Source organism: Bos indicus x Bos taurus, chromosome 10 (genome assembly GCF_003369695.1).
Source record: "Bos indicus x Bos taurus breed Angus x Brahman F1 hybrid chromosome 10, Bos_hybrid_MaternalHap_v2.0, whole genome shotgun sequence".
Taxonomy (NCBI): domain Eukaryota; kingdom Metazoa; phylum Chordata; class Mammalia; order Artiodactyla; family Bovidae; genus Bos; species Bos indicus x Bos taurus.
Window position 1 is genome coordinate 81,151,443 of NC_040085.1, and position 22,846 is coordinate 81,174,288.

Genomic DNA, 22,846 nt, shown 5'->3' on the forward strand with positions numbered 1-22,846 from the left:
ATTTTTATTGATAATATGCCATTGCATGGATACATAGCACATTTTTGGTTATCTTGGTTATCTATTCACTTGTTAAGGGACATTTTAATTGGTCATCATCCCCATTTTAAGGATGGGGAGGCTAGGGCAAAGAAAGGCAACTTTGCCGAAGGTCACACAACTAGTAAGTGCCAACACCAGGGTTTGGAAGGCAGCTGTGTTCACCATGTGTTACTAGCACAACGCAGCCCAGCACCAGGATTTGAACACATATCTTGGCCCCAGAGTCCTTGCTCTTGGCCCCTGGGCTGTAACAAATAGCACGACCCTCTCCTGTGTTGGCATCTCCTTGCACAGGTCGGTTGTGTAAGTGTCAGCTCCCCAGTGTGTAAGACACAGTGCTGGCATGATTGACAGGATGCCTGATGCAATTCCATTAAGGAAGGAGAGAAGAGAGTTGCTGTTTTCGGAGAATACCTCTGGTGTTCTTTTCCCTTTCATAAACTTGGAATGTGAAATTTGTGATTTGACCTTTATTTTGGCTCCAGGACTTTGAAGCAAAAAAAGCCTTTCTTGTCAGAGTACACTTAATGTTACCTTCTAGGAGGTATGTCTCTGCCCTGGCATAAATCTGTTTTCCATGTGGTTATCCCTGAGTCCTTTAATGGAAAATCAGTTCATATGTTACACTTCACACTCGACTTAGTCCATTTCACCGTATGTGAATGTTTAGAATCCATTTTGCAGTAGGAATCATATGTTACATATAACTAGTCTCTAGAATTATCTTTGCTCAGAGAATTACTTGGTTGGCTAGTTAAGCCTGCTCCTTTGAACTTAGAATAACCAGTGGGTGGGGAAACTCCGTGAATGATTGCCCTGAACCTGGACATGGACATGGACGCTCATTCAACAATGACGTTAAATAGATCTCTGGGCACCTGTGAGGAAACCTACTGGTTCCCTTAATAAAATCACATCTGGGGGCTTCTCTGGTGGCTCAGTGTTCAAGAATCTGCCTGCCAATGCAGGAGACCTGGATTCAATCCCTGATTTGGGAAGATCCCACATGCCTCAGAGCAGCTAAGGCCATGTGCCTGTGCTCTAGAGCCTAGGAGTTGCAACCTTGGAGCCCACGTGCTGCCACTGCTGAAGCCTGCACACCCTCGCCCCCGTGCGCCACAGCAGGAAAAGCCACCGCAGTGAGAACGCTGCACACAGCAACCAGAGAACAGCCCCCGCTCCCCGCAACTAAAGAAAAGCCCACGCAGCAGCCAAGACCCAGCACAGCCAAATAAATAAATACATTTTTTTAAATTAAAATAATCACATCCAGGTTCTTTGAGGTCATCAGTGAGGTGTATTCTCACCTTGGAAGGGGCTACTCCTCTTCTGGTACTTGGTAGGGCTGTGTGATTGACGAGCCATCTCGAAGGAGAAGATGAATTACCAGGAATAGAAGTGAGGAGCCAAGGTCCAGGGCCTCCTCTGAGCATCTTGGAGATGAACCTTCACCGAGGAAAGCCAGGGGGTCTTCATGAAACGTCTCCTGTGTGCTGCTCCAGGTCTCGGAAATGGTGGTGAGTGAGACAGTCCCTGCCCTCCAGGTTTCTTTGGTCTGGTGAGACATGCCCAGCCTTCTTTCCTCCTCTTCTTTTATGTAGACTTTGAGGAGCCATGTCTCTTGAGATATATTTCTCATCATTCAGCCTCCCTAGATCACTCTTCAAAAGATGTTTCTGCTTTTATTGTTTTTGGCTATACTGAGCAGCATGTGGGATCTTACTTTCCAGTGAAGCGTCAGTCATGTCCAACTCTTTGCGACCCCACAGAGCCCACCAGGCTTCTCAGTACACGGAATGTTCCAGGCAAGAGTACTGGAGTGGGTTGCCATTTCTTTCTCCAGGGGATCTTCCCAACCCAGGGATTGAACCTGGGTCTCTCGCATTGCAGGCAGACGCTCTACCGTCTGAGCCACCAGGGAAGCCTCATATACCCTAAGTGTACTTGCTCAAACCCACCTCCCCAGATTCCTTGAAACTAGTCTGGACAAGGTAAAAGAGAGATAGGATCAAAGTTAACGCATGATTCATGTGTCACAAGACTAGATAAACAGTGGATATTTATCAATAGGCCTGGGGTCATATCCTCATAAACATAATGGAATTTACCACTTTGTTACAGAGATAATTAGCATATTCTTTTAGGCAAGGGAGAGTCCAAGTACAAGTCCTGAGGCGCTTTCATCCAGGGGTCTGGTTTTCCATGGGTATGCCATTTCTACAGACACCAGGCACAAAGTTCAGAGTCCACTGGGAGGGTGACCATGCCTGTAGCCTAATGTTCGCAGCCTGGCCTAAGATGGAGTCCAGCTCTGTCTGTTTCCTCCTTCATTCCCTCCTTTTGATGCTCTTAACTCACTCACTTCCTTTCCAGACCAGGGATTAAGCCTGCATCCGCTGTATTGGAAGCATGGAGTTTTGACCACTGGAGCGCCAGGGAAGTCCTGGATCTCTCTTGATACCTGGTGCTGCTCCTCCTTCCCTGGGGAAGAAGCTGAGGGAAAGAAGAGAAACACATCCTCTTGTTTATTGATGTTTCCCTCAGGCTTCTGAGGGAAGAGAACAGAAAAACAGAGAAAGGAAGGAGCTGTTGGGATGAGACATGTTTTTTAAATGAGAAGCAGAGAGTAAGTGCTGTGCAGAGGTGGTGTGGGGTTCTGTTGGTTAACCAGAGTGTACTGCAGAGGGACTGTTTGCAAGACCAAGGCAGGTTGTGAACTCAAATGTTTCTAGGGGCTCGGCAGATAATATAAACACTTGAAACAGCAGGCGTGTTTGACCATAAACAATGGTGAGGCCTGTGGTGAGCTTGGAGGGGAGATGGCATGACGTGAAAGTTGTCAAATTCATATTTTAAATAATGACAAGTTTTAAACATCACTTTACGAACAGAACAAAATGCATCTTCGAATTGGAGTAGGCCTTTAGGAAGCGATTTGTAAATCCTTCATAAGACCTTGCCAACATCCACTGGATCATAGAAAAGCAAGGAAATTCCAGAGAAACATCTGTTCTGCTTCATTGACTACACTAAAGCCTTTGACTGTGTGGACCACAACAAACTGTGGAAGACTCATAAAGAGTTGGGAATAGCAGATCACCTTACCTGTTTCCTCAGAAACCTGTATGCAGGTCAAGAGGCAACAGTTATAACTGGACATGGAACAATGGACTGGTTCAAAATTGGGAAAGGAGTATGTCAAGGCTGTATATTGTCACCATGCTTATTTAACTTATATGCAGAATACATCATGTGAAATGCCAAGCTGGATAAATCACAAGCTGGAATCAAGGTTCCTGGGAGAAATATCAACAACCTCAGATATGCAGATGATACCACCCTAATGGCAGAAAGCAAAGAGGAATTAAAGAGCCTCTTGATGAAAGTGAAAGAGGAGAGTGAAAAAACTGTCTTAAAACTCAACATTCAAAAAACTAAGATCATGACACATTCAGTCCCATCACTTCATGGCAAATAGATGGGGGAAGAGAGGAAACCGTGACTGATTTTATTTTCTTGAGCTTCAGAATCACTGTGGACAGTGACTGCAGCCATGAAATTAAAAGATGCTCGCTCCTTGGAAGAAGAGCTCTGACAAACCTAGACAGTGTATTAAAAAGCAGAGATACCACTTTGCTGACAAAGGTCTGTATGGTCAAAGCTATGATTTTTCTAGTAGTCACGTATGGATGTGAGATTTGGACCATAAAGAAGGCTGAGCACCTAAGAATTGATGCTTTTGAATTGTGGTGATGGAGAAGACTCTTGAGAGGCCCTTGGACAACAAGGAAATCAAACCAATCAATCCTAAAGGAAATCAACCTTGAATATTCTTTGGAAGGACTGATGCTGAAGCTCCAATACTTTGGCCACCTGATGCGACAAGCCAACTCACTAGAAAAGACCCTCGTGCTGGGAAAGATTGAGGGCAGGAGGAGAAGTGGGTGACAGAGGATGAGATGGTTGGATGGCATCACCAACTCAATGGACATGAGTTTGAGCAAACTCCAGGAGATAGTGAAGGACGGGGAAGCCTGGCACGCTGCAGTCCATGGGGTCGCCAAGTGTCATGACACAGCTGAGCAACTGAACGACAGCAAACAACAACATAAGACCTTGGAGGGCTCTGCTCTAAAGGGACACTGAACTTTGTTAAGGAGACAAAACATGAAAAATGAAAATCCAGACAAGGATTAAGTAACTAAAGTAGCAGTGTAGTGAGTGGCAGAGTTAACAAGTGGTTATTGTTATATTAGTGATTTCCTTGCTAAGTGCTTTGAAGCATGGGCTGCCAGCCCTTCAGGAAGAAAGTAGAACTTGCTTGGGTCCTGTAGGCTAGATAGGATTAGGTTAGGCAGAGAAACGGGCACAACCTTCCACGGTAAGCCACCTGGCATCAGGAGTGACTCTGCTTAGAGGATGAATGAAGAGTTCACCGTCACCAGGAGAGAAGCTGGTTCTGCAGATCTAAGCCCTGATTCTGGGCCATTCTCAACTACTCGTATTCGACATCCTTATGTAAACCGCCTTTCATGAAGTTTGAAGATTGCCAGTCATCTAATTTGCTGATTCTGGGTAGGCTCGCAGCTAGAACCGATAAAGTGCTTCAGGGAAGGTAGGATTCGTGGTTGTGGAGACCATAGTAGACAGCTCTGTGCTCAGTTGCTCAGTCATGTCCAGCTCTTTGTGACCCTGTGGACTATAGCCCACCAGGCATCTCTGTCCATGGGATGTTCCCAGCAAGAATACTGAAGTGGGTTACCATGCCCTCCTCCAGGGGATCTTCCTGACCCAGGGATAGAGCCTGTGTCTCCTGCATTGCAATTGGGTTCTTTACCGCTGAGCCATGGGGAAAGCCCTCTAATGGACAGCCAGAGCCCCCAAATGATCTCAGGGTCCCCAAATTGTAGGATGGCTGACCTTCCTTTTAGTGGCTTAATTATCCATCCCTATTCTTAGAATCAACTTTTTAGTTTGCCTCACATCTGGAATAGAGTTGGATCCAGTCTCTACAGGTGATACTGGGCAGGTAATTCATTTATTTATTTCTTTAACCACCATTTGTTGAATACCTTCTATGCACGATGCTTGGGGCTGGCACTGGGGGCATGATGGTGTACAAGAAGACATTCTCAGTCCTTACCCTCATGCAGCTTACAGTCTAGTCGGGGAAGGGGATACTAAGCCAATAATCACGCATTAAATGAGTATGGACAGATTGTAGTCTAGTCTGCTGAAGGAAGAGTCGGGTGCCATGAAAGAGAATGATGGGGAGACCTGATTTGGGTTAGGTGAGGAGGGAGGACCTCTCTGAAGAAATGGCTTTCAAATGTCAAAACTTGGGGGACATGCAGAAGTTGCCAGCAAAAGCGGGGTGGGTGCTGGGGGCTAGGGGAACCCTGGTAGAGGAGCCAGCAGGCGCAGAGTCCAGTCACCTCTCTGATACCAGAAGCATCAGAGAATAGAATTCCCAGGGCTGTTCGAGCTCTAAAATCCAGCTCTCAGAAACTGAACTCCGATGAATAGTAAAACTTGAAACATTGAGCAGCACACAAATGGGAGAGAAGAACTCTTTGTCTTTAGAAAAGATGAACAGTCTTCAGATTGAGAGAATCTCTGAAAACACAATTAGATATGGACTCAACTTTCAAAAAGCTTATCTCCCAGGTAAATTCAAATTAGGAAAGAACTTGGTTTAAAAAGTGGAAAGTCTCTGAAAACAAGAGCTCTGAAAAAAAGAATTAGCTCTTTTGGATGTAACCATCGCATCTTGGCGTCATCCAAGACTGCAGGTGGAATTTTCAATAACTCTTCCTGGCAGCTCCCACGCCTCTGGGGCCCGCTGCCTTCTCACTGGAGAGGGTGGCGCTCTTTGTATCCTGGGGTCCAGTTTTGACAGAATCAAATACCTCAAAACCTCAGGAATAATAAATCCCATGGCCAACCCAAAAGTGTGTAATTCCTAAAGGACAGGCGGAGTTGAGCCACTTTTAGCCAGGGGCAATTGGGGACTTAATTCTGCGAGTGTAACAATCTGGATGATCTGAGAGCTCTGAGTTTAAGGGTAATTGCTCAATTTTCTATCCATGTCAACAGGGAAAATAGGTAAAAGTGGCTGAACACATCCCAGCAATGAGGTTGGATGAGATGTGAGATGCCAGACTGTCAGCAGAATTAGAAAAACGCTATCTGTAGTAGGCTATTGCTCTGTTGCCCCTCTCCCTGTTCATCTCTGTCCCCAGGCTTTCTGTGGCTCATTTGGGCTCTTTCTCATTCCTTGCTTAATTCTGCCACCATATCTTTCATCCATTCTCCTGAAAACAACAGTCAGTCTTAGCCCAAGCAGTTTTCATGCGGAGAAAGAGAGAGTGGGAAGAATTCTTTTAATGCGGATAAATTGGAACCCTGATGTCTCAATTCTTTTCTCTTGCTTAGTCAGAATGTTCCATTATATTGGCATTCACTCCTTAAGCTTAACACAGCGCATTGGACTTCTTAGGTGGTACCCAAACCTAGTCCCTTTGCCTCCCTAATTTTATTTATTTATTTTATTTAATTTTGGGCTGCACTGGGGCTTTGTTGCTGCTTGTGGGCTTCCTCTCATTGCGGTGCGCAGGCTTCTCATCACTGTGGCTTCTCTTGTTGCAGCACACAGGCTCCAGAGCATTTGGGCTTCTGTAGCTGTGGCACATGGGCTTCGTTGCCCCATGGCCTGCAGGATTGTCCTGGACCAGGGGTCAAACCTGTGTGCCCTGCATTGGCAGGTGGATTCTTAATCACTGGACCACCTGGGAAGTCCTGCCTCCCTGATTTTTTTTTAAAATCTATTCTAACCCGGGTTCCTTTTAGCTAAACATAGAGCAGGAAAGAGGGCAGGGGTGGAGTGGGGTGGGATTCATTAATCCCAGGAGTTACTGTCCTGTCTGCTGTCTGTGCCTTGTTAAACTTGCTGTTGTTTATAGTATAGTAGGTGTGAGATTGGAAAAGAAGTCCTTCTTACAGGAAAATGGGATTCATAATTAATGTGTGTGTTTGCCGAGAGCCAGGCTTTGTGCTGTTTTCCCTGCAATGCTAGTCAGTCCTCAGCATTTCTACGAGGAGACACTGTGATCGTTACCCTTTTCCAGGGAAAGAAATTGAAGCCTTGGGAAGTTAAATAGCTAACAGAGGTCACATAACTAATAAACAGAGATGTACTTATTTAACAACCAGCTCTCTGGGGTGGGGAGGGGGCAAAGTCCTCATTGGGTTCCTAGGTGGCGCAGTGGTAAAGAATCCGCCTGCCAATGCAGGAGACCCAAGAGACTAGGGTCCGATCCCTGAGTCAGGAAGATTCCTTGGAGGAGGAAATGGCAACCCACTCCAGTATTCTTGCTAAGAAAATTCCATGGACAGAGGATCCTGGTGGGCTACAGTGATTGAACACACACATACTCCTACCATGGCTGGTTTCAAGCTCCCAGCATGACACCGGTGACCACAAAACTGGGAAGAGATGAACAGTAGCACACCAGCATATCATGTTTCCATCACACCAGTCCTTTGGATGGAGGAGGAAATGGCAACCCACTCTAATATTCTTGCCTGGAGAATTCCATGGACAGATGAGCCTGGCGGGCTCCATAGGGGAAAGTTAAGTCCATGGGGTCGCAAAGAGTCGGACACGACTGAGTGACTAAACGCACAGTCCATTGGATGTAAATAAGTTCATAAGCATAGGTAAAGTAAAATGCAATAAAACTTAGAAAGTGGCAAGTTTTGAGTATTACCTTTGTTTTTAATATAATTTGTTTAATTACGCTGTGTTGTGTTGTGCTTAGTTGCTCAGTCATGTCCGACTTTTTGCGACCTGTTGGACAGTAGCCCCCAGGCTCCTCTGTCCATGGGATTTTTCAGGCACGAATACTGGAGTGGGTTGCAGTTTCCTCCTCTAGGGGATCTTTCCAACCCAGGGGTCACACCCGCATCTCCCGTGTCTCCTGCACTGCAGGCAAATTCTTTACCTGTTGAGCCATCAGGGAAGCCCTGTTTAATTAACTCCAGGAGATAGTGAAAGACAGGGAAGCCTGGCATGCTGCAGTCCATGGGGTCACAACAACAATGTATAATTTAATCTTTAATAATGTTTCTGCGTAACAACCTGCATGCGAAATTCCCAAACATTTTAGACAGCCCGAACTGCTCCAGAACATCACCTCTAGTAAATGACAGAGCTGAAGCTGCTGGGACGTGGCCTTCAAGACTCCTGATCACCTGCTCTCAGCGCCTTCCTCCTTACCGTCAAAGCGCTAGGTTCGTTTCTCCAGCCTGCTTATCCGGAAAGCTGGCCTCCACTCATCTTCCCAGCGCCCTGATGCAGCTTTGCTCTCCTTTCCTGGTTCTCAGATTACCCTGCTGGCCCTGTCCTCGGCTCTGCCGATCCTCTCTCTCTGAAGTCTTGTCAGCAGCACCCAGGCTGAGTAGAGAAAAGCCAGAGAAGTTAGGTCTTTAAAGCTGTGTGGCATGAACAGAACCTTCAGGTTGGACCATTCCTCCCCCATCTTATGTTTTATTTTCTATCAGATCCATTGGGATTGCTTTTTTATTATTACATTTTAAAATATTCACCTGTTCATTCAATCTTTGTTGCAGTGAGATCTTTAGCTGTGGCATGTGGGATCTAGTTCCCTGACCAGAGATCAAACCCAGGCTCCCTGGATTGGGAGCAGAGTCTTAGCCACTGGACCACCAAGAAGTCGTGAGATTGCTTTTAAATAAGGAATTCTTGCGCCTCTGCTAGGTCTTCCAGAGAGGCTCCTGTTTTAGGGTGAGAGGAAAGAGAGTCTTATGAGGGTGGCAGTGTGAGCACCAGGGAGTGTGGAACACTTAGAAGAACATAGGCCCCACAGGGTGCTCCCTGGGCCGTGGAGGGCTCTGGTTGGAGCTCTCCCACCAGCGTCATCCTTGAGACGCAGCTGAGGGTGAGCAAATTGACGTCACGGAGACTTGGGACATCTCAGACGCTGTATGGGACGTCAAAGATTCCCCAGTCAGGGGTGTCGGATTATAAGGTGCGAATACGGAGCTGAGTTCGCTGTGGGCCACAGGAGGGATCTGTGTAGGCTCATTGCATTAGAGAAAATGAACTTTCCATACAGCGATTCTCCTTTCTTAGTATTTATTTTAGCTACATGAGGCCTTAGTTGCAGCATGAGGGATCTTACATTGGCCTTCAATATTTCATGGCATGTGGGATTTTAGTTTCCCGAACAGGGATTGAACCCGGGTCCTCTACCCTGGAGGGTGGATTCCTAACCACTAGACTACCAGGGCAGTCCCCTATACAGTGATTCTCTAAACAAAAGACCCAGCTTGCCTTACAGACACGTAGGTGGTGTATCTAGCTGGAATATTGGGGAAGACTGCTCCACAGGCCAATGTGACAGGTGTTTTTTAAAAATTATACCATGAGATATATTCCAGTGGACACCCCAGAGATAAGGATGTCTTCGAGATAGAAGGCACCTCATTTTGGTGATAAGGAAACTTGGGAGCAGAGCTGACAAATAGCTGCACTAAGTCAGCAAGTCAGGGGCAGAGCTGGGACCCAGCTTTCCTGACTCCTGATTGGGTCTGCCCTCTGGTTCAGCTCTGCACAGCAAGAGTCTGGATTTGGTTCTTCCATGATAGACAGTGAAAGCCACACTCCTCGTGGGGAAATGAACTCTAGTAGATGGAAACTCTTGAGGCCCCAGTGGCCGACTTCACGGCTCCCCATTGTGGGTTTGGCCAGGGCTGGTCCCCAGAGCCAATGAGACACCAGAGAAGTTACAGGGAATTGGCCTGAAGTTTCATTAATGCGGCAAGAGAAATTGTTTTAACTTGGTTTTGTGTTCAAGGTCCCATGATCCCACCATGGGAAAAACATATGCCATCACAGAGTAGGTATCTGGGAGCTCATGGACTGTCTTGACTCAGCAAGCTTAGTAGAGACTGGTTTGGCTCTGTTCTCCTTGCCTCTCAAAAAGGCAGTGTCAGGGCAGGTTTTGGAAACAGAGTTAAGCTTGGACCAGACTTCGGTTGTTCTGCTTTGTCCCCTCAGTTGTCCCCTACCTCCCCTGGTCCAGCTGCCCAGCACAGCCTGGAGCGTTGACCAGACCTCCCGCTCACTGGCAGAGCCGAACAGCGTCCTCTAGGCCCCTTGGCGGTCCCCTCCCATGTCTGGGTCACACCAGCCTTCCCAAACTCTCCATCACGAACATCTCTACCCAAAAGGCAGTTGCCAGTGACCAGTGTCTAGGGCTCCAGTTTCCTTGTTCATGTGAGCAGCTTTCTGGGATGTCCCTGTCTGAAGAGGTGGGATGGGGAGGATGAAGCAAGCCTTGGACCACACATGCACAACCGTTGTAAACGAAGCAGTCTGTATTGACCTTCCTCCAGGAACACAGGGAAGGCTCCGTCAGCATCCCACGGTGCCGTAGTCTGTTTGGAGGAATGTGATTAATAATAAATCTTCCAACATTAGGCACTGACAAAAGCAAAAGAGAGCTCACCCTCCCTGAAATAGCTATGGAGACCTGGGTGTTTATTCTGTAACTCCTTGGGTTCTTTCCCTATCGAATACAGAAAAGGGATTATTATTATAATCCCACTTAGCTTTGTGAGACAGTCCTAGGTGTGACTGTGGGCCACGGTCCCGCTTTGGGGAGAAGCACAGGTCCTTCTCCACACAGCTGTGAAAGGAATGATGGATGAAGGAAGAGAGGAGACGAAGCCAGTTTGGTGAGAACCACTGCCCAGGGACATCTTAGGCTCCTTAGATTTTTATGTGATTAGAAAGAAATAGAGGCTCGATGCCATAGGATGTCTGTTTCAAGCGATGGGGACTGTATAGAGAAGAGGCATGGTGTTCTCTGCAACTAAAAGAGACAGATGGATTTGTAGGAGTTGCTCCAAATAGTCTGTAACTAAAGCCACAGTCAGCTGTGGCCTGGGGACTGCATTCTCCAAGCAGGTGGCCGTGGTGCCCTTACTCGTCTTGAAGTCTGACAGTCAGACAACACTTAGGTGAGACGGGAAGGAACAGGCTTGATTGTGCATCTGAGGTTGGGACTCAGCATATCACTTGGGCCTCAGTGTGAGAAGTCTTCCCTTCTAATACCTGCAGATAAGCAAAGCCTAGGTATAGCAGAAATCCAGGGAAGCGGTGATAGGGGACCCTCTTACCTTAGCGAGATGTGAACTTGGTATGGCCAACCGGTAGGGTCTTCCTTTCCAGTTTCAGGTCCTCCCAGCTTTCTAAACATGCCCAGATGTCTGCCATGTGTGTGGGTATACTCACCTATACGTATGCACACGCAGGAGGGCAGATATTGGGAAAAATGATTCCTGAGTCCATAAGTGTGGTTGACGGACTGGGTTTACCTAAAAGACCCTTTAAGAGAAAGCTCTTGAAAGATGATTACAGAATTGAGACACCATCATTTAAAAGTGCCCGAGGCAAACGCCTTTGAAAATTGCAGCAGCGGAGGGACAGAGAGAGAACCAGGCAACCCTTGATTGTTGGGCTGTTCCCTCAGGACCCGTCGCCCCCCCTCCCCCTCTGTTTCGCATCTGATAAGAGAGAGAGCAGCGGTAAGACTCCTCATCTATCTTATGAAAATCCGATTTGGAATGGCTGTGATCAAAACCAGCTGGCTGTCACCAGCAGTGGCCTTGCACGGAGGAAACCGCTCAGAAGCCGTTCCGTATGTGGGGGTGTCACGGGTGGCACCGATCAAAGGAGCATTTTTTTAATAAATATATATAAGGAAAAACACAAAACCTAAGGATTTAGAATAAAAGCAGTGTAGTTTGTCTTGTTTTTTTTTTTTTTTTTTTTTCAGCATAACACGAAGAGGATGAAATAGAATCAGATATGCCTGGTTTCTAACACTTCTAGTGGCGGCTCTGAGAAGGCCGCTGTCTGTCACATTCAGTCTGTATTTGCTGTGTCTTGGGCCTTGTTGAAGAGAGCGGAGAGGTCCTCCCTTTTCCGTCTCTTCCGGCCGCTTCATCCTTTGTCACCTTTAAAGGCCCTTAGCCCTCGTCATCCTTAACACGTCTCTCTGGATCAAAGCTGGAACTGCCGTGAAGTGCCGAGAGCTGCTGGCAGTAACTGGGAGCCTCCCTGTTCATTGTTTTAATTTCCTTCAAGTAGTAACCAGTGTATCAAAAAAGTGAAGTCGCTCAGTCGTGTCCGACTCTCTGCGACCCCATGGACTGTAGTCTACCAGGCTCCTCCATCCATGCGATTTTCCAGGCAAGAATACTGGAGTGGGTTGCCACTGCCTTCTCCAGGGGGATCTTCCTGACCCAGGGATCAAACCTGGGTCTTCCGCACTGTAGGCAGACGCTTTACAACCTGAGCCACCAGGGAAGTCGTTCTCTAGAGGTCACCCCTCTCAGGTGACACTGGGCTCCTTCCCCGTGTTAGGCCCCTGGGCTGAACGGGGCGTTTCCCTGTGGAGAACCATCATTGGGTCTGCTTTGTCTGTCAGGAGCACCACCTTTAATTGCTGCAAAGGGTCAGTCCTGGTTAACGACCCTTCGCGTGGTCCATAGGGACTCTCCCGTAGCCCATGGTGGACTGGCTGCGATGACTGGGCAAGTCTCCTGGGGTGTCGCATTCCAGGCTCCTTCTGGAACGTGCTACTGTCCCCTCTGCAGGCGATACGATGAGGCCGGGCCTGCATGCCTGAGGCAGGCCACAAGCTGAGTCAGCATTCAGCACAGCCTCCCGTCTGCCCACCGTCCAGCCAGCACCACACCCGCTGAGACCCGGCTGGTCTCAGACACAGACTCAGTCCCAGCCCTGCTCTCACGGCCCAGCGTCAGCCAGGACGGTTGCCACAGTGTGGGGGCTGGACGGAGCAACCGGCTCTATTTTCTTTTCTTTTTTTTTTTTTTTAGTCTTTATTGGACTGTAATTGCTTTACAGTGTTGTGTTAGTTTCTGCTATACAACAAAATGAATCCGCCGGATGTATACATCTATCCCTCCTTTTTGGGTTTCCTTCCCGTTTAGGTCACCACAGAGGGTTGACTAGAGCTCTCTGTGCTATACAGCAGGTTCCCATTACTTATCTGTTCTTTGCACAGTAACGTGCTGATATATACGTCAGTGCCAACCTCCCAGTCCATCCTACCCTGCTCCCCCGTTGGCGTCTGTACGTCTCTTCTCTACGTCCCTGTCTCTATTTCTGCTTTGCACGTAGGTTCAACACCAGCTGTTTTGATGTTCATCTTGAAGTCAGTGATCTCCTTCCCCAGCAGCACGAGGAAGGGGGTCGGTTGGGTAGAAGCACAGAGACTTCTCAGCATATATGGGATATGGATGAAGCCCCCCACAGCCCCCGCCAGCCAGCCCCTCAGGAGACGGGCATCTTCTTTCTGTCCCTGGCACTGATTTCCTCAGGGACCTGCTTGTGCTCCTTTTGCTCATAGTCAGAACCTGTTTCTCAGCCCCTGCAGTGGGCGCTCTGGCCAATGGTGTCACAATGTTCAGCCTGTCTTCTCTGAGGGCCACCCGTCTCCTCCCGGCCGAGCGGCCCAGCTGGGTCAGGGGGACTCACCAGGGACCGGTCTTCATGAAGCAGACCTGCCCGGGATCCGCAGGTGCCTTTTTGCCCTGGAACCCGAGTCCACCCAGGGACTGCAGGGGCCCAGAGCTCCTCTGAGAGCATCCTTTCCCCTTGTTCCTTCGGGTGTTTGAAGCCTGTTGCCTACTGCTTTCCCCTTTTCTTTTCCCTTAAAAAAAAATGCTCCATTTTTTCACTTAGAAAAAAAAATTATTTATACGATTGAGATCCACTAATTAAAGCCATTTTCTGGTATTTGGTTACTGGAGCGTTTGATGTCTCTCTGACAAGACCATGAAATGCACGGAGTGTCCACGGGGACAGAATTTGCTGAACACGGCTCTTTGTAAATGAGGGGACACAGTGTCGCAGCAGCTCATGAATATGAAACGCCCATGATGCCACCTCAGTGGACTTGGGAACACAGATGAATCCTGTCATGTGCTAAATGAGACCAATTTCTTTCACTTAACTTCATCTTCAATCAGACCTTCTTCCATTTGCCTGTTTAAAATTCCCCATACGTGATGCAGAAGGTAACAGCATTCAGTAAAACAAAGTTTTGCAGCTGCAGAGAAAAATGATAATGATCTCAGGCTTAAAGTTGCCATCTCCTAGAAACATGGACATTCTTTCAAAAGCTCTTGAGCTCTGTTGAAGGTCTGTTGACTTTGAACACACCATTGGGGGTTGTCTCAACTGCTCTTCTTGGGGTGTCCCCCCTGCAGGGTGTCAGGTCCCTTTCAGGTGGGTTGGTTGTTGAACATGGCTGTGCCTTATAAAGGGTGGACGTGAGCCCTTGGCAGCCCACAAGTGCTCTGCAGTGGCCGGGGTACTGCTGGAGAAGCAGTTGTGTGGGGCTTTGTGGGTCCTCTACCCTGCGGAGCCGGGGTGAGGTTAGTGAGTGAAGCGAGAGGGACAGATGTCATCAGTCAGCATCTAGAAGGACCAGGCCAGGTAGGCCAACCCTAGTACCGTTTACTAAGGCATCAGGATCAGAATGTGCTGAAGTTTAGAAGAGACTTCATGTAGCTCTCTAGAAACCCTTCTGGCCACAACTACAGAATCCCATTCAGAAATCCCCAACCAAGAACCATCAGCACAGAGTAGAAGCTAAAGAAATGCAGAGAGAAGCAGCTCCCTGCCTGCACCATCCTTGCCTGGATGGGACCAGGGCCCGGGTCAGGGTGTCTCCTTTGTTCTCTCCTTCCTCTGCAGGAAGATTTATGCTCCAGGGAAAGAGCCTGAGTGATGCTCAGGGTGCCCTCATCACAGGTGGAGTCCAGTCCAAGAAATCACCTTCTGTTCTTGTACCAAAACAAGCAGACGACAGCCAGGTGTGAAGGCAGGCTCATCGCAGCGACCTGGGGCCAGGGTTTTTGCAAGAGGCAGGCAGGCTTCTTGCTGTCAAGCCACAGGGGCTAAAAAGGATCCCACTGGGACTTCCTGGGTACTTAGCATTTTAGTGCGACGGTGTGATGGTATTATTCATAATGAATGGATTTCAGGGCAAATGGCAGCTTCTCACGTCTTTGAAATCAGTTGTAATTGATCCTGCTGGTGTTCCCACATTTCTATTATTTATTTAAGCACCCCTCATTTATTTCTGTGGTTTCATCTGGTGGTTGGTTGGTTGGTAGGCCTGTTGGCAGACTGATGTACTGGTATCAATGAGTTTTCCATTTGGCAACCTCTCCCTTTGGAATTAGTTCCTACTGTTGTTGCTGTACATCAACAAGCCTTTACTGGGACTCCCAGAAAGTGGAGTGAAAAGACTGGGGCACACCAGAGATCGAGAGGAAGCTCAGGGAGATTGGTGAAGGACAGTGTGACCCAGCCTCAGGATGGAAGCCGAGGGGTCCGTACGGACCATATTTGAGTGACTCTTCCTCTGTAACTTTGTCCCCACTGCTCCATCGTTTCTTGTATATGCACAGGCCCTTCCCAGCAGGCCTTGCAGCTCTCAAGTAAGGCAAAGCCTTTGCTATGATGCCATCAAACCCAGGAAGTGTCTAAGGATGGCTCTTGGTTGTTCTTGTGAAATGAACCCTGCTTAAGCAGCTCGGAGACTCAATAGCACTTATCCTACAACCGGAATGATCTAGAGAAAATAAACATGGCATCCTTCTACGGGTGTGGCTTTCAGATTTGAGAGACGTTTATTGATGTCAGTTCTGTTCGATTGTCCTTTAGTCTGCCCATCTTTGGGAATGCAGAAGTGACTGAGACACAGTCTTCACCCTCAAATAGGAGGTAGGCCGAGGGAAAATTTCACTTACTCCACCTACAGCAAGGTGATCAGGTCCATCTCATGGCCTTGAATAAAGTATCATGGAAAGACAGAGGAAGCTCTGAATTCTGCTTTTGGCTTCCCAGATGATCTACAAAGGAAGGGATGTGCATTTTACTTATTCTGTTCATTTGTCATCATTTTGTAAGTGTATAGACCCTCCTACTGCAACTTGTTCATGCTTATTCAGTCCGTCTTGGTTTGCCCCTAACGTGCCTCTGGAGGGGTCTTGCCTGTAGCAGGCACCCATCAGGCGCGTGTCTCCTGGCTGGTCGATGCAGGTTCTTCCCCACCTGGCACCTGATGCCCTCTCTCCTGCCTTACTCTGTGCGGCTCTCCCGAGCCCTCCACATCAGGCACACCAGCCTTCCTCGGAGAGTTGCTCCTTGTCTCCTGGTGCCTTTGAGCACGCTGTCCCCTGCCTGGCTTAGTGCTGTTTGTCCTCCAGCTGCTCTGTCCAAGTTCTGAGACCTCCCCTCACCCCTCACACCACCCCTCAAAATCCCAAGTTAGATTCTCTCTGGATGGAATTAAGTGCATTATGCAGCATCCATTCAGTAGAGTGCTAGCCTGCCAGGCTCCTCTGTCCATGGAATTCTTCATGCAACTCTACTGGAGTGGGTAGCCATTTGTTTCTCCAGGGGCTCTTCCCAACCCAGGGATTGAACCCCGGTCTCCCACATTGCAGGCAGATTCTTTACCATCTAAGCCATTAGGGAAACCCATAGAATACTAGATGGCCATTTAAAAGAATAAGATGAATCTGTACACTGAAAAGGAAAGATAAAAATCAATCATAGGATGTTGGATATGTAACATGCCACTTGCGAACATTTTTAAAAGGACAAACGTGCTGTATATGCAGAAATTCCCTTCAGTAATCATATATGAGAAATGATTAATAGCAGTCACCTCTAGGGAGATGACGGGTTCATATAAGGAAAGGATGTCTTCCATCTTAAACTTTCGAATTTGTAGCATTTGAATTTGTTACCACATATGATGTTACTTTTACCTGGTGGCTCAGATGGTAAAGAATCCGCCTGCAATGCGGGAGACCTGGGTTCGATCCCTGGGTCAGGAAGATCCCCTGGAGAAGGGAACAGCTACCCACTCCAGTATTCTGGCCTGGAGAATTCCATGGACCATACAGTCCATGGAGTCACACAAATGCAGTTTCCCCACTGTGTGGCTAATTGGGCACCACATGGGGCCCAGAAGCAGGTGAACAGCAAATGAGACGGCTGACCTGAGAGGCCCAGAGCAAAAGCCCAGCAGGGAAGGCCCGTGTTATTAAGGAGCCCAAGTGGAAGAGAGTGGCAGGTGACCTGTTGAGGGGGGGCGCCCTCTTTGGGGACCAAGATCAAGGATGAGGGCTCCGCTCCCAGGGTGCTGGCGTGTCAACCCTCTTGCCTCGCCAGCCCCTTTCCTGGGGGTGTCTGAGGTATCTCAGCCACCTCCTCCTCGTCACGGCTGGTTTAACGCCACACGACCAGCAGGGGAGGGAGTCTCTGGGCTCTCGCGTGTTGGTCCATTTTCCTTTCTGTTCCAATGGCCTTGTTGTAGGCAATGGTGAGGGAGAGACTTAGCTTAGTTATGGTTCCTGGAGGCAGAGGAATAACCGAAAACAGAGGACCCTGAGTCTCCAGGCAAAACAGTTTGTCCCAACTCTAGGCGGTCGTCTCACCCCTCCACTAGCCAAAGCGGCTTGAAGTCACTGCACCTTTGCAAAGAAAGCCTGAGGGCGGCACAGGCTGGGAGTCGGGGGTGGTTGCAGTTGAACTGGAGTGGGAAGCCTGCTCTGTCTGTTCCTAATGCCTCACTCCACGCAAACTGCTCCATCTTGCTGAGCCTCAGTGTCCTCTGGAAAATGAGGCAAATGGGCAGGATTAAATGCGAAAATGAGGATAAAGCCGTATAGCTTCTTTCCATGCTCAGTGTTTTATCTGTCAGGAAAGTAAGAATAGTACAGAATATTTATTAGGTGCCCAGCATAGCGCTTAGTGTTTTATAAAAAGTGTCCCATGTATACCTTACAGCAACATATGAAATGGGTGTAGTTATGCTCCCCATTTTACAGCCGTAGAAACTGAGGCATCCAGAGGGTAAAGTCACACAGCTAGTCCGTGGGGGAACCAGGCTGTGAATGCCTCCAGTGCCTGCACTCTTAACCACCAGACAGGAGTCCTGCCCACATGCTTAACAAGGCCATTGTTTCTGTTAACATTCTTATTGTTAGCAGCATGGAAGAAAATGAGACTAAAGTCAGTAGAATGAACTTTCACTGGTGCTGGAGCAGAGTCCTTTATTCCTCTTATCATCGTTATTAAAGGTATATCGTCGCATACACCTTGGGATGTTAAACTCGACACCCTGAATCAGACCGGGTCTCCGGACCAGGCCTACAGGTGACATAGCCATCGCTGACTGCAGACACGGCTGCATCGTTCCGTGCAGGTCATTTTGTAAGGAAGCGGATTGATTTCTCAAGCCCATTTTCTTTTTCTAGGTTGGTTCCTCATGATATGTGTGTGTGAGAGAGAGGGGAGCGGGACGAGGGGGAGAGAAAGAGGCCAAGAGGACAGAAACTGTTGGGAACGTGTCACGTATTCATAAGCAAGCCCTTGTTTGTGACTGTACATCAGAAACTGTAAAATGAGGAAGTTCTTTGAAATTTGCCCAAGACCTGCTCCACGGCCACCTGTTCCTCCGGGGCCGGGAGTTGGATGGCCAGGCTCTGCAGTGACGAGCTCAAGCTGTCGCTGCACCAGAATGCTCCAGCTTGCCTCGGCCTGGCTGTCATCGCTGGCTCCATCCCACTCCGGTGCTTCACTGGGCTCTGTCGGGCACCAGGCTTCCAATTAGAGAGAGACCCCACTGTGTGGCCAGCGCCACCCGCGTCCCTCCAAGCGGCCCCTTTGCCAAGGCCCACGCTGACCTCTGCTCTGGCGCAGATGGGGCCAGCCCCACTCGCTTTCCTGTGCATTTGGAGGAAGGAGGCAGGGATGAACGGGGAAGCCCTTGGGGACCTGGAGCGGACTGCGGGCCGAAGCACAGCTACTTGGTGCTGGGAGAAGCTGGGCAGGGTTGACAGGGCCCAGAGGCTGACATTGCAGAGCGAGGGAGGACTGGGGAAGACCCGATCCTGAGCCTGAAGCTCAGCAAAGGGGGGGCATTTTCTTACCAGCTTCTGAATATTCATCTCAGGCTGGGCCCCACGCCGAGCAGAGCCAAGAGTAGCCTGCTGTCTCACACCAGACCTGTCATGGTGCTGATGGCACATGGCTCGGCCAGCTTCCTCCCTGCCTGGCTGCAGGGCCCACGTGGTCTCACCAGCCTGGGAGGCCCCTCACCCCAGACTCAGGGACGGTGCCATCAGCCAGCAGTGGACTGGATCCGCTCAGAGCAAGCTGAATTTCTATTAGCATAAAAAATAGAAAATTAGAGAATTCCGTATCCAATTCTCTAGCAGGATAGAGAGATACCATCTAACCTCTGAACAGCTTCTTTCTGGATAGAGGACTTGCAGAGTGTGATTCATTATTTCTGGGCTGGTGTGTGCGTCTTCTTTATTTCCCTTTTATCAGCCATTTCTTTTTATTTTCATCCTCTAACTCTCTGTCTTTCTCTGCCTGTCTGTTTCTCTCTCGTCTTATTTTCTGTGTCTCTGTCTCTCCCTCGCATGTTCTCTCTCTCTCTTTCCAGGTACAACATCTATAACTCTGCCATCGGAAGCAGTAATAAAGACACCAGTCTGGGAACTGACATTTATATATACTCAGGCTAAGCTTGACTAGAACCATTGCAAAGTCTAAATAATGAATAGCCTGAAAGTGGGAAGGGTCCTTTTCAGCTGTTCTTGGAATGATTCTGTATCTCTTTAAAAAAAAAAAAAAAAAAGTTAATTTAGTCCATAGAAGCAAAAAGGAAGGGTGTCTTCACTATTCTTGCCTCTCTGGAATTTTTAATATTCGTAGTTGGTTTGGGACTTCCAGGACTGTCTCTCCCTGCTTCACCTTTTTTTTTTTCCCTGCCCCATCTCTTTTTATCTCTGTGCAGACTGGTTAAAGCAAAGAAACCCCCTCTGCCAGTCAGTGATACTCCCTGAGAGAAGGCAGTCCTTCTCTGGGATGTTCAAGAAGATGCTGGCTTTTCTGCCGTAAGCAAGTTGCCGCTGTTAAGTGATGCGCCGTCTCTGTTTCTCCCTTTGCATGAGCTCGTTAGATTGACGAAAGGAATGGCCTCTTGTCTCCTCCTGTGTCTGTATGTCCGTCTCATACAGAGAATTCAGAAAAGAAGAATCTCCAGGAGACAGCAAGGGAAGTGTCATCTTTAGAATCAGCATTGTTTAGGATATTAGACCTGGCCAATGGAGACTCGGGCTTCCCTCGTAGCTCAGTTGGTAAAGAATCTGCCTGCAATGCAGGAGACCCGGGTTTGATTTCTAGGTCGGGAAGATCCCCTGGAGAAGGGATAGACTACCCACTCTAGTATTCTTGGGCTTCCCTTGCGGTTCAGCTGGTAAAGAATCCACCTGCAATGTGGGAGACCTGGGTTTGATCCCTGGGTTGGGAAGATCCCCTGGAGAAGGGAATGGCTACCCACTCCAGTATTCTGGCCTGGAGAATTCCATGGACTGTACAGCCCATGGGGTCGCAAAGAGTCGGACACGACTGAGCGACCTTCACTTTCACTTTGAATGGAGACTCTGATCCTGGATGCTGCCGGGAAGCCAGGTCACATCATTAGGTGGAAAGTGACTTTGCAGATACAGGCTCGGGGCTGTGACGGTTGTGAAGACTAGGACGAGCTGATGCACACGTGGGCCTCGGGCATGAGGAGGTGCGCTCATGGAGACGTCCGCCTGGTGACACAGCGTGTCCCCCACTCCTCTGTCTCTGACCGTGCCACACTCACTCAGCTCCTCTTTTCCTTCCTCTCCTCTAAGTGCTTCCCCCCAGGGCTGTCCAGGACTTCTCATTTCTTTACATTTCTCCTTGGAGAGCTACTCCCATGGCTCCTAACATGGACCAAATGTCAGGACCAGCCGAGAAATCTTAGGGAAAAATTCAGCCTCCCAGGCCCCACCCAGGAAACTTTTAATTCCCGCAGGTTCTGGGGTAGTAAAACCTGAGATTTGGAAATTGTTGAAGTTCTGCCTTCGATTCTCATGCACACCTCAAGTTCAGTTCCACCAGCCTGAATGGGGGAGTGGGGGTGCTGGAGGCCAGAGACCATCCGAGTGTCCATTCTACCCAAAGCCTGTAGCCCTCACGGTGGCCAGGGTATTGAAGCTGCTGAGTCATCAGTGGGGAAGTGGGCTAGATCCCCAGTCATGCTGCTGACAGTTTTGCCTACCCTCTGGTTGCAGATATCCCTGTTATTCCGGACCTGGAGGAGGTACAGGAGGAAGACTTCGTCTTGCAGGTGGCAGCCCCTCCCAGGTATGTTATATTCGCCTGAAGCTGGAGGGAGGCTGGGGACCGTGCCAGGCGCCATCAGCAGTGATGCTGCCCCCTTGGGGAGATCCACACGTCTCTAGTGATGGGCCCAATCCCAGGGTTCCCATTTATTGCACACTTTTTCCCCATTCTGGTCCTTCCCAGCTGCCCAGGAGGCTCTGGGGATGGCGGCCTGGCAGCGTTGCTGGCATCGGTTCCTGCCCACATTCTGTCTTTCCCACAGCATCCAGGTGAACCGAGTGATGACCTACCGTGACCTGGACAATGACCTCATGAAGTACTCAGCCTTTCAGACCTTGGTGAGTGGACAGCTGCTACACAGAGGGGCAGGCGCCCATCGACATCCGCGGGGATTTCTCAGTTTCTCCCAGGCCTTGCAGCCCCTTCTCCGTGAGGCTCTGAGGCTGCCAGGCGACAATCCCTTTGCCAGAGGCATCCTCCTCGGGTATAGAGCATCCCTGGACCCAGCCTGTCCCAGTGCTCTCAGGGCCAGTCTCCCCCATGCTCCCGCCTGCCCTCTTGGCATCAGTAGATGTGCTGCGCCATGCCTGCCCCTCCCTGGTGTTCACTTTGCCCCAAGGAGTGCCCAGCCATAGGACATCGTGGTGTCCGCCCCAGCTCTCAGCGGCTGTGTGGTCCACCCACAGGTTTGCTGTTTCACAAGATGTTCCTGCAGGGCTGGGTTTGGAGAGTTGTACCCCACTCAACTTGGTCCCCAGAGGTCATTGTCCAAAAGCCCCACGGTACACATACCCCCCTCCTGCCCTGACATTCACAGGATGGAGAGATTGACCTGAAGCTCCTCACCAAAGTCCTGGCGCCGGAGCACGAGGTTCGAGAGGTACGTGGCAGCAGCAGGTCCTGCCCCTCGGCCATGAGCAGCGGGCCCCAAGGCTGACCTTGGTGGGAGGCTGGCCATGCCCGAGGGGAGGGCCTCCCCCGTCTCACCCCAGGATGCTGCTCCCCGCAGGACGACGTCAGCTGGGACTGGGACCACCTGTACACGGAGGTGTCCTCCGAGCTCCTCAGCGAGTGGGACGCACTGCAGACAGAAAAGGAGGGCCCCGTGGGGCAGCCCGCACACACCTGAGCCGGGGGATTGCTCTCCCTGCACACGCACACCTCCGCTCTGGACTTGAGGAAAAGGCCATAAACCTAAAGAAGCTCGCAAGAGGCTCGGGATTTTTATATATGGACTATTTCGTAATAAAAATATTTTCTCTTGTAAGAAATTGCATTGTTCTGTGGCAAGAAATTGCGTTTGCTCTGTTGCCCTCTCTTCCATTCGTTTGCACCGCCCTCTTGGAAAAATCCGTCAAGGCTGAAGGAAGGCATCTTTTGAGCCACTGATGGGAACTCGCCCCATCGCTGAGGAGCATGAGGGAAAGCTAGGTGGGGGAAGGGAAGGCTTTGTGCGCCTGGAAACCATTCCGTTCACAGAGGCCACAGCAGCTC

General features: G+C 49.3%; 1 protein-coding gene across 4 annotated transcripts in view; it reads left to right on the top strand.

The window, feature by feature from the left end:
- IFT43 (intraflagellar transport 43) overlaps window positions 1-22,628 on the top strand; it is a 108,868-nt gene extending 86,240 nt beyond the window's left edge. For 3 of the 4 annotated variants that reach the window (XM_027552495.1, XM_027552496.1, XM_027552494.1), the window contains 4 exons: window positions 21,301-21,373; window positions 21,615-21,690; window positions 22,170-22,232; window positions 22,362-22,628. In XM_027552495.1, the coding sequence (XP_027408296.1) occupies window positions 21,301-21,373; window positions 21,615-21,690; window positions 22,170-22,232; window positions 22,362-22,481 (332 nt within the window). In that variant the 3' untranslated portion in view covers window positions 22,482-22,628. The remainder of the gene's footprint in view (window positions 1-21,300; window positions 21,374-21,614; window positions 21,691-22,169; window positions 22,233-22,361) is intronic. The other variant, XM_027552497.1, reaches the window with a different exon arrangement.
- Window positions 22,629-22,846: the final 218 nt, after the last annotated feature.